Source organism: Lissotriton helveticus, chromosome 1_2 (genome assembly GCF_964261635.1).
Source record: "Lissotriton helveticus chromosome 1_2, aLisHel1.1, whole genome shotgun sequence".
Classification (NCBI taxonomy): domain Eukaryota; kingdom Metazoa; phylum Chordata; class Amphibia; order Caudata; family Salamandridae; genus Lissotriton; species Lissotriton helveticus.
Genome location: NC_136058.1, coordinates 133,387,967 through 133,408,199, shown reverse-complemented (window position 1 = coordinate 133,408,199; position 20,233 = coordinate 133,387,967). Strand labels below are relative to the sequence as shown.

The 20,233-nt window shown below is 39.1% G+C and overlaps 1 protein-coding gene across 5 annotated transcripts in view; it reads right to left on the bottom strand.

Annotated features, from left to right (window-relative positions):
• FYB2 (FYN binding protein 2) overlaps positions 1–20,233 on the bottom strand; it is a 571,085-nt gene that overhangs the window by 68,121 nt on the left and 482,731 nt on the right. For 2 of the 5 annotated variants that reach the window (XR_013603713.1, XR_013603717.1), the window contains 3 exons: positions 18,952–19,027; positions 14,377–14,469; positions 10,032–10,068 (listed from right to left, as the gene is read on the bottom strand). Coding sequence is in view for 2 of the 5 variants with exons in the window: in XM_078670088.1 (XP_078526214.1) it covers positions 14,377–14,472; positions 18,952–19,027 (172 nt within the window). In the remaining 3 variants the exon portion in view is untranslated. Of the gene's footprint in view, positions 1–10,031; positions 10,069–14,376; positions 14,473–18,951; positions 19,028–20,233 lie in introns of all 5 variants that reach the window. The other 3 variants (XR_013603715.1, XM_078670088.1, XM_078670094.1) reach the window with 3 other exon arrangements.

Sequence of the window (20,233 nt, the reverse complement as noted above, 5' to 3'; positions counted from 1 at the left end):
ACACAGTAATAGAAGGTAATGTGGAAGACAATGTACAGATTTCAAGTACGGAAAAGCTTGACCAGGAAATTTCCAAGTTTAAGGTGAAGTCAAGTGAAAGGCCAAATTTTAGTTGTGTGTGTTGTCGACGAACTCATAAGCATCAGACTAGATTAGTTGATTTATATGTAAAAAACGAAAAGGTAAATAATAATGAGTGGAAGGATTTTGCAACTTATTTGTTGGTAGAAAATTGTTTTGATTTGGGTTCCGATCAACGTATTTGTAAATATTGTTATAATAAATTAAATGAAAACAGAATGCCTGCTAGAGCTGTTCATAATAATCTGGAGTTGGTAGACATTCCTTCTGAATTGATGGATTTAAATACCTAGGAGTCTATTCTGATTCAATGTGTGCATCCTTTTCAGGCTATTGTTTGCATGGAGCCTAAGATAGGGAAATTGCCTCCTTCAGATTTACAGAGAGGATTAAAGGGAAGAGTTGTTTATTTGCCTCTAGATTTCAAGAAAAATATTGATACAATTGGTGTAGAAAAAGTGGAAGAGGAACCTCTGGTTATTCTAGTTAATGGGGTTCCGACAAAGAGGAAGAAAATCTGGCAAGATTTAGTGGATGTTAGGAAAGTCAAAAAGGCAACGTTGTATTTGGTCAAAAACAATGAGTACTACAAACATGTATGTGTTGGAGTTGAGGAAACAGTTGCAGAAGAAGACAGTGATTGTTCAGCCGGCCAAATTGAAAAAGTTGATGTGTCTAGAAGTGAAGAAATATATGAACATTATACTGTTCATCCTTTGCATTCCAAAGAAGTAATGGGGAATGCAATTGACTTGTTTCAAATGAAAGCAGCAAAAGGAAGTCCCATTAGTGTATGGGAAGAAAGTTTGGAAGCTCGTTGTTTTCCACAGTTATTTCCAACAGGTCAAGGTGGACGATATGACGATCGACCACTTCAAATTCCTGCATCTGAATACCGGACTATAAGATTATATGCTGAAGATCCAAGGTTTCGTCAATGCATTCCGTATTTGTTTCATCTACTGTATGAAAGTGACTTGTCTGGGCTTTCTTATGCAGTGAACCACATACTGAAAAGTGGACCACATCTGCAAAATGTTTCGGCGAGGGACTTTATGGAGAAAGTCAATCTGCAAGACAATATTTTGGAATCTCATCTAATCAATCTCATGGCATGTCAGCGTGGTACAAACGAGTATTGGTACCGTCGTCATGGGGAATTGAAATGTATGCTAAGAAACTTAGGAACTCCTACATGGTTCTTCACTCTTAGCTGTGCTGAGTATGCATGGGACGACTTACTTCAATTTCTACAAGAGGCAAACGCAAACATACAAAATATAGAATTCAAAACACCTGGAGAACTGTGTTCTTTGGATCCAGTGAATGTATGCAGATATTTCAATCATAGATTTGAAGCTATGATGTCTTTTATTACCAACAAAAAAAATCCTCCCCTTGGAGAGGTTTTGGATTTCTTTTGGAGAAAGGAGTATCAAGCGAGAGGTGCTCCTCACATACATATGTTGTTGTGGATTAAAGATGCACCCAAATTTGGAACAGATTCGGATGAGACAGTGATGAGCTTCATTGAAGAGTATTCAACATGTGCTGTTCCGAAAACTACCAAAGAAAACAGTTTAAGGCAACAAGTTTTACGCTTTCAATCCCATCGTTGTGGAAAGTACTGTCGTCGAAAATTCAGAAACAAGGACAAGTTCTACACAAAATGTCGTTTTGGGTTTCCACGACCAGTGATTTCTAAAGGAAGAGTAAATAATTTGATGTCTTCTCTGCGACATACTGCGACGAGGAAATCACCAAAAAATACATACAATTTAAAAAGAAACGGAGAGTCCAAGTACATCAACGACTACAACTCAGTGATTTTGTCCATGTGGAATGCTAACATGGATATTCAGTTCATTGCTGACAACTCTATTGCTGTGGGTCGATATGTGACGTCTTACTTCACAAAGAAAGAAAAGACAGAACTGAAGGAAATGTGGGAGGACATTTCACATGAAAAGAGTATAAGTAAAAAATTATACAGTTTCAGTCTGAAGATGTTTTCGCATCGAGAAATTGGAGCATATGAATGTTCTGATCGGTTATCATCAGCAAGTCTCTATGCCAAATCTCGAACAATCATTTGGGCGAGTCTAGGTCTTGCTGCAACACGAAACCGAGTTTTGAAATCTGTACAAGAAATTGAGTATTTGGCGGAGAAAGAACCAGACAGTACAGATATTTTGAAGACAAACATGTTGGATACATACTATCCAAATAGAAGTAGTCATCTTGAGAACAGTTGTTTGTATGAAGTTCTGCAAAACTATAGTAATAAGAGGAACATCACAGAAGATATCAATAATGGAATATATGCTGTCATTGGGTGTGAAGGATGTCTAGTGAAGCAGAGAAAAGGCCATTTGATTAATCATCGAAAATTGAGTTGTGAATCTCCAGACAAAAGGGAATTTTACTATTTAGGTCTTTTGCATCTCTTTAAGCCATGGCGTACAGAAGAGGAACTACTTGGAGATTTTCTTTGTTACGAAGATTCTTTTAATGCAACCAAGGATACCATAGAATGTCCTGTTTTTCCAAATTATCTGCAAATGTGCAACGAAGAAATAGAGCAAGAAGACACAATTGCTGTAGAGATTGCTAGAGACAGTTCTCAAGACAGTCAGAGTTCTACTTCATTGAGTCAGGATCCACTAGGTGGACCAATTATCCAAAATGAAGCTGCCACTGCCATGGATGAGGTGTAAAGAGCTATGGAACAAGCTCAAGAGGATGTAGTTAACTTAGAAGATTTGGTGAAACAACTAAACGTTGAGCAGAAACAGATATATGACGAAGTCACAGAACAGGTTGAACATGGATTCAGTCATGAGAAAAAAGAGTGCTCATGTACATCATTTAAGCCTGTCCAACTGTACGTGAGTGGAGAAGCGGGACCTGGAAAAAGTTTTCTGATTAAAGCAATTGCAACTTATCTGCAGAAAAGGACTGAATCACCGCTGTCTTGTGTTGTTACCGCTCCAACTGGGCTGGCAGCACATAACATTAAAGGGATTACTTTACATCATTTACTGATGCTACCAGTTGAGCATGATAATAAATTGCAATACCACAAGCTAACTGGAGATGCTTGTTCTGAAGTTTCCAGAGTCCTGAAGAAAATGAAACTTCTTATCATTGATGAAGTAAGCATTATCTCAAATCTAATGCTTGCTTTTGTGCATTTGAGAATGCAAGAAATCCTTAGAACAGAGTATGATGTGTTATTTGGAGGGAAACACATTATTGTTTTTGGAGATCTACTGCAGTTGACTCCAGTGAAAGGACAACCAGTGTTTAAAATGCTCACGCATGAAGATACCAGGAAGTGCCTAGGAAGCATTGGAAATGTTAATATATGGTTACATTTCAAATATGCAGAACTACTTCAAAAAATGCGACAGGCAAAGGATGAAGATTATAAAAATATTCTACAAGATGTAAGAATCGGAAAAGTAAGTGAGCATGGGAAAGAAGCATTACATGCACGATTAATTTCAAATTTGTATCCAAATGAAAACATTCTTCCAGAGAATATTTTTAAGAAAATTACTGAGAACAAATCTGGGATATGTTTGATGCCAACTCTGCAAGAATGTTCCATCTTCAACAACAAAATGTTAAAGTTAGAAAATCAAGAGATCGTGAAACTGGAAGCTATAGATAAAATAGAGCATATGGGAGCAACAATTATTTTGTCAGAAAATTTGAAATCAAAATTGGATTCATTAGAGAAGAGTATATCTAAAACTGCTGGTTTTGAAAAGACTCTGAATGTGTGTTTAAATTGTCGTATCATTTTGAGAATGAATTTAAATGTTGATAGAGGTCTGGTAAATGGATCAATGGGTCATGTTGTTGAATTTCTGAATTACAGAAATAGAGATGGAATTGAATTTTTAAAAATTAAATTTGATGGCATTGAGGAAGTACAACAAATCAGTCTATGTTCTGCTAGATTTTTGCTTGTAAAAGACTTATATGTTCGCCGAAAACAGTTTCCTGTTTGTTTGGCATATGCGGTGACAATTCATAAATCTCAAGGTTTAAGTGTAGATAGTGCTTTGGTGAACATTGGAAGTTCTGTGTTTAAAGAGGGTATGGCATATGTGGCATTATCACGAGTCAGAACTTTATCCGGATTGTACTTGGTTGAGTGTGATGAGACACAGATTTGTGCAGGTCTAGATTGTGTTAAAGAATATAATAGGTTAAGGAGAGAGTATGCAGAATAGTTGTTGGGATGCCTGCGTTGCATGTGGCGAATCATGGTATAACTACCAAAAGAATACTTGTTTGTAGGGTTCCCCCTGGAAAGTTCAGAGCCACAGATCAGGCAAGTCACTTTTGGCATCTTGGGAATTTAAACAGCTCCCACACAATGTACCTGTACCTGTACCTGTACCTGTACCTGTACCTGTGCCTGTACCTGTACCACCTGTACCACCACCACCACCTGTACCACCTGTACCACCACCTGTACCACCACCTGTACCACCTGTACCACCACCTGTACCACCACCTGTACCACCTGTACCACCACCTGTACCACCACCACCTGTACCACCTGTACCACCTGTACCACCACCTGTACCACCACCACCTGTACCACCTGTACCACCACCACCTGTACCACCTGTACCACCACCACCTGTACCACCTCCACCTGTACCACCTGTACCACCTCCACCTGTACCACCTGTACCACCACCACCTGTACCACCTGTACCACCACCACCTGTACCACCTGTACCACCTGTACCACCACCACCTGTACCACCTGTACCACCACCACCTGTACCACCTGTACCACCACCACCTGTACCACCACCACCTGTACCACCTGTACCACCACCACCTGTACCACCTGTACCTGTACCACCTGTACCACCACCACCTGTACCACCACCACCTGTACCACCACCACCTGTACCACCTGTACCACCACCACCTGTACCACCTGTACCACCACCACCTGTACCACCACCACCTGTACCACCTGTACCTGTACCACCTGTACCACAACCACCTGTACCACCACCTGTACCACCTGTACCACCACCTGTACCACCTGTACCACCACCTGTACCACCTGTACCACCTGTACCACCACCTGTACCACCTGTACCACCACCTGTACCACCTGTACCACCTGTACCACCACCTGTACCACCACCTGTACCACCTGTACCACCTGTACCACCACCTGTACCACCACCTGTACCACCACCTGTACCACCTGTACCACCTGTACCACCTGTACCACCACCACCACCACCACCACCACCACCACCACCACTGTGGTGTTGTGGTGGTGGTGCAGATGCTCCAGCTGATGCTGCTACTGTAGCCATTTTTCAATGAATGGAAACAGGTCTTCCTCACTCAAAGAACAAAGTGAGAATGAGGAAAAAAGGTGGGGGCTTTCATCATTTGGAAAACAAAACTGTTCTGAACCAATGAAAAGTGTTATTTTCAGGTCACATGACCCGATGCGCCTATGCTACGCGCTTACGCTACGCGCCTCGGGGAGCGCCCGGGGGTGCTTATGTTGCGCGATCGTATGCGCTCGGGCGTTTCCGGGTGCGCTTACGCCGTGCGTCATAAGACGCATGACGTGACTACGCGATACGTCACGATGATGTTTTCGTTCGCGCAATATCGCTAACAAGACGCTCACCGGTACGCGCACCGGGGCGCGCCGTAACACTGCGCTTACCGGTGCGCTCACCGGTACGCGCACCGGGAGCGCACCAAGGCAAAAAAATTTAAAAAAGGGAAAAATATACATAAAGAAAAAGTATTACATAAATATACAATATAAAATTCATTATAAAAAATATTATATTTCATACCTATAGAGATTTGCTATTGTTTGAGGCCCTATTTATAGTTAGGAATTAGCATTTACAAAATCTATGAAATTCACTGAAAAAACTATAGGTTTCAGACCAGTTATAGTTAGGAATTCGCATTTAAAAAACCTAGGAAATTCACTGAAAAAACCATAGGTTTCAAACCAGTTGAAATTTTACTCGCATAAAACCATTGAAATTCCCACGTTATAGTTAGTTGGACTCACTATAACTTGCGCGTGCAATGCACTGCTGATGACGTCACATATTACATCACTCATGACATGGTCAGTGACATCACTCATGACATCACTGATGACACCATCCTTGTGACAGTGACAGACCTCCTTTCACTGTAATGTAACCCTTGAAACACATATTCAAAAATAGAAACTAAAATTTTCAAAAAAATAAAGATACCCATACCAGTTACAACAACCAATTCAATAATTCCACCATTTATATACACATGCACTCATTCACCAACAGTTCTATATAGTCACTCATACATATACTCACTCATCATATGTAGTGATACGCTTATACATTCTGTTACACACCGACAGTCTTCCAAAAGTTACTCACACATACTCACACATGCAAGTAAACTATTGAGCATCCATTTATTTGCATATACAGCTATACACACACTACCACCTTACTTCTAATGAAACTTACACATAGTTACTCTCTTAAACAACCACTTATAGAAACACATACTTATTTAAACAGGAACTCTTACAATCTCTTACTCTCACATATACTCACTTATATACATCAATATTCACATATACTAGATTAAAACATATGTAGTTACTGATAAAGACACTAGTGAGACAGTCATTCACTCACTAACACACACATATACACACTCATCCACCCATACAGTCCTGCACATATGCGGTCTTCAAAACACATACAAAGAGAGAGTCAGTCATTCATGCATCTATGTGCTAAGTAATACCCCCACCAAACCATACAAACACTCATACTGATACTATGAAAAACATCTAATAACCCATATACATACACATGTAGCTACTCACCAACCCATGCAGCCACTTATACACAAAGTGAAACACTAATACATATATTTAAACATTACTCACTAATATATGTATTCACTAAGATACACTTAATAAGCCAGTTAACCAATCAATTAAAAAAAATAATCCATGTAAACACTTATTTAAACATTTATTCTTCCATCAACTTTTACATATACATATATAACACATTTATTTTTCAGAAAGACACACATTCACAGGATGGTGTCATCAGTGATGTCATGAGTGATGTCACTGATCATGTCATGAGTGATGTAATATGTGACGTCATCAGCAGTGCATTGCACGCGCAAGTTATAGTGAGTCCAACTAACTAGAACGTGGGAATTTCAATGGTTTTATGCGAGTAAAATTTCCAGCTAACTATAACTGGTGTGAAACCTATGGTTTTTTCAGTGAAAATATATATATATATATATATATATATATATATATATATATATATATATATATATATATATATATATATATATATATATATATATATATAAATATAAAAGATAGATTGTCCCCGAGCACACATATGCAAGTTCTTATATTGTCCCAAGAGAAAAGATAACCACAATCAAATTAATGTTCTTTCAAAGTTCATCGAGTCAAATTCCTTTAATTTCCATTTCTTTTCTCTTCATACATCAGAAAGTTCTTCATAGTCTCCATCAAGTTCATACAGAATGTAGCCAATAGATCAAAAAGACCAATGCCAACACGTGTTTCGTCAGAGGGTACAATTACCCAAATGACTTCTTCAGGGCAAAACATTCCAATCCGATTACGAATTCGTACGGGCCAATTCCAGAAGATAGTTATTCCTCAATTATTAATTAGAACTCAAACCATTTTCTATCTCAGAGTTCTTCTTGTGGGGTAATATATGATTTAGATCAAGGAGAGTGCTCCTCACGCCGTCAAAAAGGATTCCGTTTGCATTCGGAGGCGTGAGGAGCACTCTCCTTGATCTAAATCATATATTACCCCACAAGAAGAACTCTGAGATAGAAAATGGATTGAGTTCTAATTAATAATTGAGGAATAACTATCTTCTGGAATTGGCCCGTACGAATTCGTAATCGGATTGGAATTTTTTGCCCTGAAGAAGTCATTTGGGTAATTGTACCCTCCGACGAAACACGTGTTGGCATTGGTCTTTTTGATCTATTGGCTACATTCTGTATGAACTTGATGGAGACTATGAAGAATTTTCTGATGTATGAAGAGAAAAGAAATGGAAATTAAAGGAATTTGACTCGAACTTTGAAAGAACATTAATTTGATTGTGGTTATCTTTTTTCTTGGGACAATATAAGAACTTGCATATATGTGATCGGGGACAATCTATCTTTTGTCATTGAATTCTCTGTCTTCAGAGGAGTCTTTTTGGGGACGCAGGTGGCCGCTTTCCCCTGTTCCCTTGAGCCATCTTATTAGGAGAATACTACATTAGTTGTTGTTGCGCAAAAGTTACCCAGCCACTATCTGTTTCTGTTTTATATATATATATTTTTTAGAAACAAAATTGCACAGCACTCCGGAGTGAAAGTTCATTAACTTGATTTATTCAAGACAAACCCAACCAACGCATTTCAGCCTCATCGGCTTTGCTCACGGTGAGCAAAGCAGAGGAGGCTGAAACGCGTTGGTTGGGTTCGTTTTGAATAAATCAAGTTAATGAACTTTCACTCCGGAGTGCTGTGCAATTTTGCTTCTAAAATTGAATTTCGAGGCCAGGATCCGGCTTCTACTCCAAGCATCCACTGCCAGAGCGCGCTGTCAAAGGGATCTCTTTGTGGATGATATATTATATATATATATATAGTTACATTCACTAATACAGATGGCACTGGTGTTATTTCTGTTTGCTTAACATACAACAAATTACGCTGAGAGCACACTCGGCATGCTGAATAGTGGCTTTCAGCCTCCGGTGGCAAAACATTTCGGGCCACACATACAGCACGTTTTAGCAGTCGCAAATGGAGAATCTCACCATTTGAATCCGCTAGAGAATCGTTTGCCATGTACTAAGCCTATTTTACAAGCAAAATAACAGGATGGGGCATGTCAAGGGCGTCCCTTCCCAACAGCGAGTCTCAGGGGGTTGTAAAAATGTTTTGAGACCAGAATGCGGCCTCATAGCATTAAGAATTTACTGACTACGTGAAGGTGGTAACTCATTTGCAAACGGGAAGGAGTCCTCTAGGGACACCTTCAACTTTGTGAATGTGGGCGCCAACATTTTGTTAAGAGCAGGCTGTGTCTCACGGACCACTGCCTGCTCTTAAAAAATTAAAAGGAAACTATACATTTTTCTTTTTTGAACGCATCCAATTTTCCTTTAAGGAAAACAGGCTGCATTTTTAAAAAGTTTTTTTTGCTTTATTTAAAAAGCAATCACATACATGGTGGTCCCCATGCAGGCCACTATCCCTGTGATTACAGGCCATTCCCAATGGGTTACAAATTGTGACCTGTCTCGTGAATATTGATAAGGGAAGTCAATTGCGAATCGCTAAGTGTGTATGAGGCACATTGGTACACCGGACTTTACAACTTCCTAATTCTGAGTCAAAAAGTCATAATTAGGAACTCACAAAATGTTTCCATGTGTCCATCTTCCCCATACACTCTGGTCTCGAGCATACAAACAACATTGGCTACACCACCTAATTGAACATGTGTGATGCTATAACACTGTTTCCATCTCTCCACTCATCATACCAGTCTTTTTACATGTTGTCAGCTGTTGGGAAATCTTGGACTCACATCTTAGAATCTCACTGACTTTAGTGAGAAGTGTATTTAAACCAAAAGCCAAACTATATACACATAGCACAATATACACACATTTCTAAATAGAAAAATAATCCTAGCAATTTTTTTCTAAAATCATCAGGCTCTAAAAAGCAGCATGCGGTAGAATGCAAAGCAAGATTCGCTAGTTGAGAATTTTGTTTCCACTTTCCCGATTTTCCCAATATGATTTCATAGATTATGGTTAGGCACTCGTGAACTGCAGTACCTCAGGTCCTGCGTTTGGACATCGTCATACACGCCCTCTAGTGAAAAAAATGAGCACAGAGTCTAACAATGCACTGAAGTAAGGTTAATATATTCAACATTTCGGCATGCATGAATGTATTTATCTTGTTAAAACTTACCTGCACTGTATCCAGTGAAACATAAAAAACAAAAATAATTGAAATTAGGATTTTCAGTTAGATATTTGAAAGTTTTTTTTCATCTAAAATGTGTATGTTTCTTCTATATAAGTTACATTTCAAAATTCCCTTATTTTTCTTAATCAGTAAGTTCTTTACTGGGTCCCACCTTACTTTACCTGTGATACATGCAAAGCACCAACAAAACCTTAAAAGGCTTTACACACCTTGATATGGAATACATGGTTCAAACGTGTGCATCTCTCACCAAGTGGTAGCGAAAGAGAGCGGTGTGCAGGAAATCTGGTTCAACTATGGGGTAGGATGTACATATGGTGTTTTCCATAACGGGCAATGACGTCTTTAAGTCACTTTCGTACAAAAAAAACAGCAAGAACATTAGTTCCATGTATAACAATAGGATTAGTTAAGGATACATTAATCAATCAACGAAACAGAATTAATCATAAATACCATTGTAGAAAGAAGAAAGCTGGACCCACATTAAAAATATAGATGGTAGAAAATGTATTGGTACTATAAAAATTAAAACGTGCTCTGTGTTGACGTGATCACATCATGAAATACAACTGAGTAGTGTGGAACAGTGTGTACAAACAATAGGCAATAAAATAATCAGGTATTATGTTCACATTGTCATGGTCAATGATGAAACAGATTGATTTATCTTTTCGTGATCTTATTGTTCTACATGGAGCCATTGTTCTTGATGTGTTTTTATGCCCCTGGTTCCAAGGGGTGGCTGGGCTGGCCCTGTTCATAATAGCCACTTTCATACATAAAACACAAACATAGGGTTAATATAATGTGGATAAACAGCGATGCACAGATAACTGCATATACTTCTTAAGAAGATATTGTAATTTAGCTGCTGAGAAGAGAAAAGCAGTTGGCTGGTCGATGATAATTATCTAGTGGAGGATGTTAATCGTTGAAGGCTGCAATCAAAACATGAGGAGTATGCAGTTCCTAACAAGGGAAGGGGGGGGGGGGTTCCTAGGTTGATTAAACTGTCCAACAATGTACACAAAACGTAGAGAGGAAAAGGAGGGGGGGATTCCTACTTTGGAAATAAGTGCCCTCAAACACCTAGCCAGCAAGGTATAATGCTTCATCATAGGACGTGCTCCTTCAGGTTGGCGCTGCAATACCTGACGGGCACCCTATGAGGGGCTCTTTGACAGATATTTTATTTCATGCCGTATTGGTGCAATGGGTGTGAGGGGCCTAAAAAAAGAAGTGTAGATGTGTGTGAAGTGGGTCACTAGACTATGTGAAAATTACAACAGGAATTAGGAGTCCACTCAAAACCATTTTAATGAATCTTGCTCCTATCCTGATTAAAAAGGACAATGTAGCGCACCCCTGCCTCAATGTCACACTGCATTGCATATTATATGGTGATCAAAATGTTTCTTGCCCTTGTGTCAAGGTGGACGGCAATTCTTCAGGACCAAATCTAACAGTGTGATCCACACTATTCGTGGTTGTCTAAGTAGTACCTGTAAATAGGGTCAGTCAGCCCTACTCGGGTAGCTGTCTTGTATCTTCGACTCCCGTTATGGGAAGACAATCAGAAATGTAGTGTCATGCGTTCACCGCAAACCATCGGTGGACCTACCCCAAACACTGTTGTTGAAGGCTGCCCTTGTTTTAAGGTACCAACTCCAGTTCTCAAACACATTCAGACTAGTGGCCAAACCTTACATCATTTTATCTTAATTGGAAAATACAGACTGATTTTTTTTACTTCACAAATTAGAATGTTCTGAAAATCAATCCTATTTATCATCATACCTTCAAGTTTCAATTAATTGTGAATGGTCAATTTACTTAGAATATGACATACAATATGAACTGGAAAAATACTAAGATATATAATTATGTTGCAAAGAAGATCAAACACAAATAATGAGAAACCCTATGATGTGTTGGGACTATCGTATCTGGGAGTGATGTGTGGTTTTCAGCACACCCACGAAATTGTGTTCATGTCCATCTGTAACGCAACCGGGGCACAATAAAGTGCTCCGATACCTTCAGGTCGAGTTCACACTATATAAAACTCCAAAAAATAAACTAAGGTGTGCCCTACTCATTACGCGGAAAAAAAACAATGATTCAAAGGCTTTTCTGGACAATTTTAGACATAAAACACTAGACTAAAAGAGTGGCATCACCGGGGTATGCCTAGATGCGGCTGCTTATCCATGTTCAGTCTTCCTGCCCACACCCTTGTGCCAAATCACCTCCCTCAACTGAAAATCTTTTTAATGGACGTATCAACCAATTAAAAAAACATCTCTCAAGTTGTACAGGTGAGCCTGTAGAAGGAGACAGGGCGGGGTGCATTCAATGCTTGGTACGGTTGTCCATGGGAAGTTATAAGCTCTTTATGTGGTAGCAGTCCACAGTAGCACACCCGCCAAGAGAATGGATATGGAAGCATGCACATGCAACAGTGTTAGATCCACATCTATTCTGCTTTTATTTATGTGCTTCAGTGCATCTGACTTGAAGACTGGAGAATAGGGATATCGAGAAGGTACGGAATGTTCCTCGGCATGTGGCGTGCCTTAGTCTTGAAGCTTAACCCCTTCAGCGCTAATGACAAGGGTAACTCGTCATGGACTTTCCATTGATTTCAATGGAAAGTCAATGGAACCCCTCGCACACCCCTTAGCAGCCAAGTGGTTAATGTCCTTCAGGCCCAAAGCTGACCTTTCTTTCATTACGACCTTGAGACCTTATGTTGACTTAAGGATTTCTCTCCGTGAAATTGACATATTTCGATAACAAAGAACAAATAGCGAGTGTAAAACAAATTTGAAAGTTCATAACCAAATCACGTTGCTCTGTTTTGACAGTAACTGTGCTCCTTGTTGCCATTTATTCATTTTATTGTAATACTCAATTATATCTCCTGACTGGTCTGTAAACCTACTGATTACAAGATAATTTTATTTTTTAAATTGTGCAGACACCATTTCGCCCTACTGCTGTCTGGAAACAACCGGCTCCCCCTGGCTCATATTATGGGGTGGGATTTATACCTCACTAGCCATGATCTGAAACAGAACCCCTGCTACACACTTCTGATCTTGTCAGACAAGGAAACCATGGCATACAAAGATACACTGACTAGCACAGGATCACAAAGTTTGTGGCAGAGGGCTGGGATTTGGAGCCCATGGTCAGCTCTACACCACTTGTGAGGTTTTGAAATTAAAAGAAAAATACAGAGAATGGAAACGGAGCATTAAGTGAAGCGACAGCCTGCCCCGAGATACATGCATGATTTTTCTCTAAGTGACAAGATATTTCCAGACTACTTTTAAGAAATTTTAATAGTTACAGTTTCTGAATGTTTTCTTTTTTAATCTGTTCCCCGCCCCCATTTTTCACAACCTTTAAAACGCACATTTAGTAACGCCACTGAAATAAAATCAAGAAATTATTTTAAGACATTCTAATTTTCAGTATTTTATGGTTTTAAAGGATGCGCAATAGTAGATATTATTCACTCACCCATGTACTTTCTTAGGATCAACTCGTTCTCTCCTAATTCTTTCCACGCTCATATACGTGTAGACTTGAGCCCTACGTTTAATGAGACTCTGTACATGTACACTTTGACCATAACACGTATGTTTAAGAGGGCTATGTTACTTAATTCTACATTTTAATTGAATTCAATAGTGGGCAGTTGCAAAGCCTGCACTTTAAATTAACCTGGATTACTTTACTTTATTTATATGGAGGAAGGATTGCATATGTGGCGGATATAGTTACAGCTATAAATTACTCCTTTTGTGCACTCTAAAAGCCTAAGGCTTGTGGCTATAGTATACCATTAAGAAGCAGATTAATTTCAACGTGACAATTTTCGTTCTATGCCTATATGCAAGAAATATGTGACCCTCAACAACAAAGAAATCTGTACGTAACCTTCAAGTAGAAACCAGGTCATTAGAACCTTCAGTAACGAAAAAAAATCTTTGTAAAAATATAATGGCGAAGAAATAGGGTTGAAATAGATATTGTGGTTTCTCTTGCATGTAATGAAAAATATGATGTGCCATTCTCACACGTTGTACTTAAAACGATACACCGTTTTTAGTAGTTAAACTTCACAAATTCAAAAGTAAATAAAAAATTACACAAGCCATAACATTCATAAATTACCTTTCAATCAAGTCCCAGCTTCTCCTCTTTTCTTTTCCTTCTTTACTTAAGAGAAATTTTGGCAGTCGTGATTTTTGTTTATCATCTCCCTTGCTGCTAGAAACAAAGGTTGTATTACACGAAAAGACAGTAGATCTACAAAATAGGTAGTTGAAGCCACAGAATGTAGTAACATGGTGGGCAAAGTTGAACAGGTGCAGCAGATGTGGGCGTGGCAATAGGCAGTTTAGTTAAATGTAGGCATGACTTGATCACAAAATTCAAGAACCACATCGGAGCTTTGATTTTAGGATTTACTTCATTGAGTTTTGCACATCCATTTGTTGAGACCTCAAAATTAAAATTTCTTGGACACAGGTGCTATTTAATTATATTATATTGGCTAACTGAGGTATCTAATGTCTTCAAAAAGAAGAATAAATAAGTGCATATACCTGTGACCATAAACAAAGAAAAAACAGCCAGTTCAAAGCAAATACTCATTTGTGATGGTGGCATCAACGACAACCGTTTTGAGCACAGATTGCATACTTCTAGAACAGAAATTGTTGACCAGTATATATGTTAACTCTAAAATTTTAATTATTGGCAACTTCTCTTTGTTAATTGCAAACAATGTTCTGCACCTATAACTATATGAAAAAAACAAAGATTAAAGTGCAGTGTGAGGCAACCGCCAAAAAGGTTGAAGATGGCAGCACCTCTATCACCATAAACGGTGGTATCGACCAGGCCGCCCACCTAGATCTTGAAGTAAGTGTGCATTGCTGTTGAGCATGTTATAACGTTTGGAAGTCCTTGAATAGTAAAGATGAAGCACCCATACAGTTCATCTTTATATCGTCAGGGACTGAAGTAAACAAATTCACCAGCATAATGGCAGAATGACCACGTTTTCCAGATTTCTCAAGAAAAGCCCTCCTGAGCTGAGCTCGGCAGTGCATTCAGAGCCCATTAAAAGAGAAGAAGCAACCCAAAAGTTGCAACAATGATTGGCAGCAGCAATGAAGGAGGATAAAGCAGCATGTAACCAGCAAATAGTGATCAAGGCATAGGCATCTAATTTGTCGTCTTCTATGTCTTGGGCCTAAAAGTAGAATTGTGGTACGAAACAAAAATTAGAGGAGGGAAGGATGCAGGAAAGCTCAGCCAGGTGCAAGAAGCAATCAATGGCTGTCATTCGAGCAGTGTTGGGTGATAGGGCGGTTTATAGGAGCACCAGATCATTGATACTGGAAGCATCTCCTTCCTGCCACCTCTTCCTTCTCAAGTTTACTATGACAAATGCCCTAAACAGCACACACACAGCACACTGCCTGCCTTTTGAAATTTCAAATTATACTCCTGATTTCTGACATTCGCTTATCAATGGAAACTCAATTTGCTGTGCTTATCGCTTGCTGTTAAAAATGTTTTTGAAAGTGCTGTACTTTTTATTGTCTAGCAACGTTTATTCTTTGCTTTCATTCTGAAGAGTTATTTTTAAAAGCTCATCAGCTTTAGAATTTTGATATTGAAATTATAAATAAGTGTGCTTTGCAGTTATGTACAGTCCCCATCAAAGCCTCAAATTAGATTCAGCTGTCCAAAAGGGATCATTACAAACCATAAATCTTCATTAATATGCCCAAATTGTCTAGTACTTCTCACAGAGAGCAGTGTCACAACTATAATATTACACAATGTATACAAAAAGACATGCCGCTGGCTGAAGGCTTGATATTAGATGGAGGCAAGGGTGAAGATGTTGCCCCCTCATTTCTTAAACAGATTATATTACACCCAAACGACTTGAATGCTTCGCCTCCATCTTACATGATAACTGAGCAGTGGCATCTATGGTGGACAGGAATAACTTACCTTAATATGACTGGTGTTACATCATAAGGCTTCTGAGGCAACCTTAGCTCTCCATTGCCAACTGGAGGAGCACTGGTCAGTCACAAAAGACCACATTACCACTATTGAAATCGTGATAAATAGTATGTGCTTGCTTGCTAGGTGTTCCCTCTTTGGAGATGATTTGAGATGTTCTGGTCAGCTGTTGAGGTGCTTGAATTATATGACCTCAAACCCTTCCCTTAATTATTTTGGAATCTGATAACCCAATTTACTGTCATCCTTGAACGGCCCATACTATTAACCAAAAGTAATGCCCCTTTCATGATTTTCATTATATTCAAATTTAAATGTTCCATTTAATTGTGGTACACAATCAGATTGAGCAGATTACACGCATACTATGTATTTCTGTGCCTGACTTTTGAGTCTATGTTCTGTTCTGCAGTTCCTCTGGACAACCAGTATTTTAAATTGTATCCCAGTTGTATATGATCCCTAAATAGGAAGCATTTTCACACTGTACAAGAAAGAACAGATTATATTCAAGTCCTGAATGGTAAGGGATGGTCCAATAACCCAGTTTACCACCTACTATGCCATGGTCTTCTAAATTCCTGGTGAATGCTTGTCATTCTTCTCAAAATTCATCTCCCTACAGTCCGACACAGTTATCAGTTCCCCCTAGACACCGCAGAGAATGAGGTAAGCCACATTTTCTTAAATGTATTGCTGAGTATCAAGTTGTACTTATTACCTTATAGTTTATTAGTGTCCTACTAGACCTCCTTCCTGTAAGCACGTTTTTAATGTACTTTATATATATATGCCTGTTTTAAAAGATCATGCACCGATAGCAATCAAGGAAACATGCTGTACAAATGTAAGTCAGAGAATGAGCACAGGAAAAAAGCTTATCCAAATGCTTTAATTCGTGCATAATTCAATTATTAACTTACAAAAGCATAGGACATTAGGAGAACGTTAAGACAACAAAATCCCACTACTTCTCGAACAAGGGGTGAAGGAAGCCATCCTGAGAGGAAAGTTAGAATCATAAGACCACTACATACTCACCCTCTGAGGTAGGACTATCCTAGTCCAGGATGGTGGACATATCCACTTCTATAACTTTGCCCTCATTAAAGCAACATTACCCATCCTATAATTCCAGGCGGGGACGTCTTCACCAACACAAATGAAAGAATGGAGGCCCCCTATACAGAGGGACTTTTAGGGTCTGTAATCCAACCAGACAGATAAAATATAATTTTTGGAGAAGGAGGCAACACTTTGTAGTGCAGCCCAGTGTACAGTTCTGGTGGCCAAACATTCAAAGGAACAGATCTATTTAATCAACAGTACAATAGAAAGCAACCATTGCCGAGAAGGTCTTGTCTGCTTTCAGTAAAATGTTGGTAGGAACATGTATGGTTTCACTAGGAATAGGACGGTTCTGTGGGTCTTCTGATTCCAGTATCTCTTAGAGTTGTCCTAAAACCGACCACCAGGTACACCTATTTAATAAAATCGAACAACTATTTTTTATTTTATTTAAACTTGGTTTGGAGAAAGTAATAAGAATTGTGAGAAGCAAAAATGATAATCAAGCAGGGTTTCCATTTAGTGTACAAATATAGTTAGTGGGCGTGTAGGGAAGTTGGGCAGTGTTTATGGGAGCCAGGCTGAGCATTGCCATTAGGCTGAGCATTGCCATTGAGCGATGATGGGACAGTGTATGGGCAGAGGACACCAGCTATAGCAAGGCCACACCACAGCAACGAGACACATAGTCCAATCAGGATAAGTGCAACACTTGGCCACTGCCCTTCAATCCTACCTTCCATCATTGGAAGCTGCCTGTGCACCACTGTCAAGGATGGACATGCTCTTGACCAGTAATAAAATGCAATTTAATAATGTAAGCAAATATTGATGCCCATTGTTCCTAACTCTGCGTGAGAGCAGCTTCAATAATGGAGCTGCAAAACACTCCTGGAGATAGTATGAGGCTCGAACCACTCAAATTAGTGGGGTACAGTAACTTGCATTGTATGCAAACTCCTTTTCTTTCCTTTGCTCCACCCTGTGTGGGCACAGGCACTGCAGCAATATGCACAAACTCAGTAGGTAAACACTACAAAAGAGTGTTTCCTTCTTCTATGGAGTACTGCGAAGTAGACTGACTCAGACATGCATAGCTTCGCCCTCTCCTTCCTTTCGATGTATGCTGCTGTACCTGCGCTTACACAGTTACCCCATCTTGTCTTCTCTTCATGTCAGAAGATGGCCGGCTCAGCTCTCTATTCTAGTAAGTTCTTCCTTCTCATTCATTGAGGAATAAATTACGATTCCTAATGCCTGTCGTAGTAATATTTTGTTTATTTAATTTATAGAGTTTTGTCCTTTGTTTTCTGGGAGCTGCCACCAGGACTTTAAACTCCACTCTAGTGGTTCGTTCAAAGTGGCGGCGCATGGAAGTCAACAACAAGAACTTCACACAACCAGGAACATAAGCAGACACCCAACACTCAGGATTGCCCTTTGTGTATTATACTTGAAGCAATAATGGAGACACCACAGAATGTAGAGTACATATTTACTGCAAAGTCAGGTACAAGGATGGTTAAGGATAGAAAAGACTGCGTGTCGGGTAAACAGGATATCTAGCACAACGTAAGCGACATTTTGTGTATGCATCTTTATAAATTTTGTGAAGAATGAATGCACGCTTACCTTACAACACCTTGTGGTATTCCATTCTCAATGTCGTGATACACACCATCAAAGTCAAGATCTCCATCCTCTGCTTCTACCAGAACATAGGGGGGGCAGCATTAAAAATTAGATTACGGGCCTTTCATGATTTTACACATTAAACATATCAACAATACTCAATTCAATTCAATATGACTTTATTTCGGATATATTTCAATCCATAAAAGCACAAAAATAAATAGACATTGCATAATTAAAATCACCGTTACATCTAGACAGATAATACATATTTCATAAATCATAACATTTTTCTTAAATGAGTAAGTAGGCAAAATCAAGATCACAGTTAAAGTGCAGGTAGTACCAAGGTGCATTAGTGCATCAACCTTCAGGGATACATAATCACTCATCTAAACACTTTCTTATTCTCAAAGTTACTTTTAAAAATTCTATCACCTGGAGGACACTGTCGCTGTGCAAAAGCTGTAAATACATGAGTGCAGGTCTTATTTGATTAAAATTTAATTTCTTTAAAAGGGTGACAAGATAGCGTCTACGGGGGTATTCATAAAATCTACATAAAAATATAAAATGCAGCATATCCTGTGGAGACTTCCCGTCGCAGCCACAGGGAGCTACAATTTTCTTAAAAATGTCCAACTTTGGTCTGATTAAAAGGTGATGAAAGATGTTAAACCTGAACCGTGTCAACAGAAATTTTTCATGGGAAGAAAAGGAGCATGTTATGTATAGTTCCATAGTGTCACACGTTCTTAACATGACATATTTCCTAACATTAGGTTTCCGGAGCTCAACTTGTTCTCTTTGGGCCCTTTTATCCATATAAAATCCCTCTTAATTGCTGCCACATCACCCTTTACTATCTCACTCGGGTTTTCAAACAAGTGCAAGCGTCCAAGCTTCAGAAATTGAGACTTCAAGTATTTGAGCCAGGGTACACACATTGCATTATCATGCGAAACAAGATCTTTAACTATCTGGTGGGTTAACGGAATATCATGATTTAGTCATAGTTTTACCCAACATGTCAGTGGTCTTAATCCCACGATGTCGGATAAATACTGGTTTCCCAACTCCTCATGTACCGCTAAATTCGATGTACTAGCTGGGACACAAAGCAGTCGCTTTAAGAAATTGTTTTCAGTTATCTGTAGCTGATCGGCACTGGCATGGCCCCATATCTCACTGCCATAAACTGCGGTAGCTATAGATTTGGCGTTGTATAGTTTCATCATGGCAGCATTTGGCTTTTTCCCCAATTTAGTGGCAAAGTTAAAAA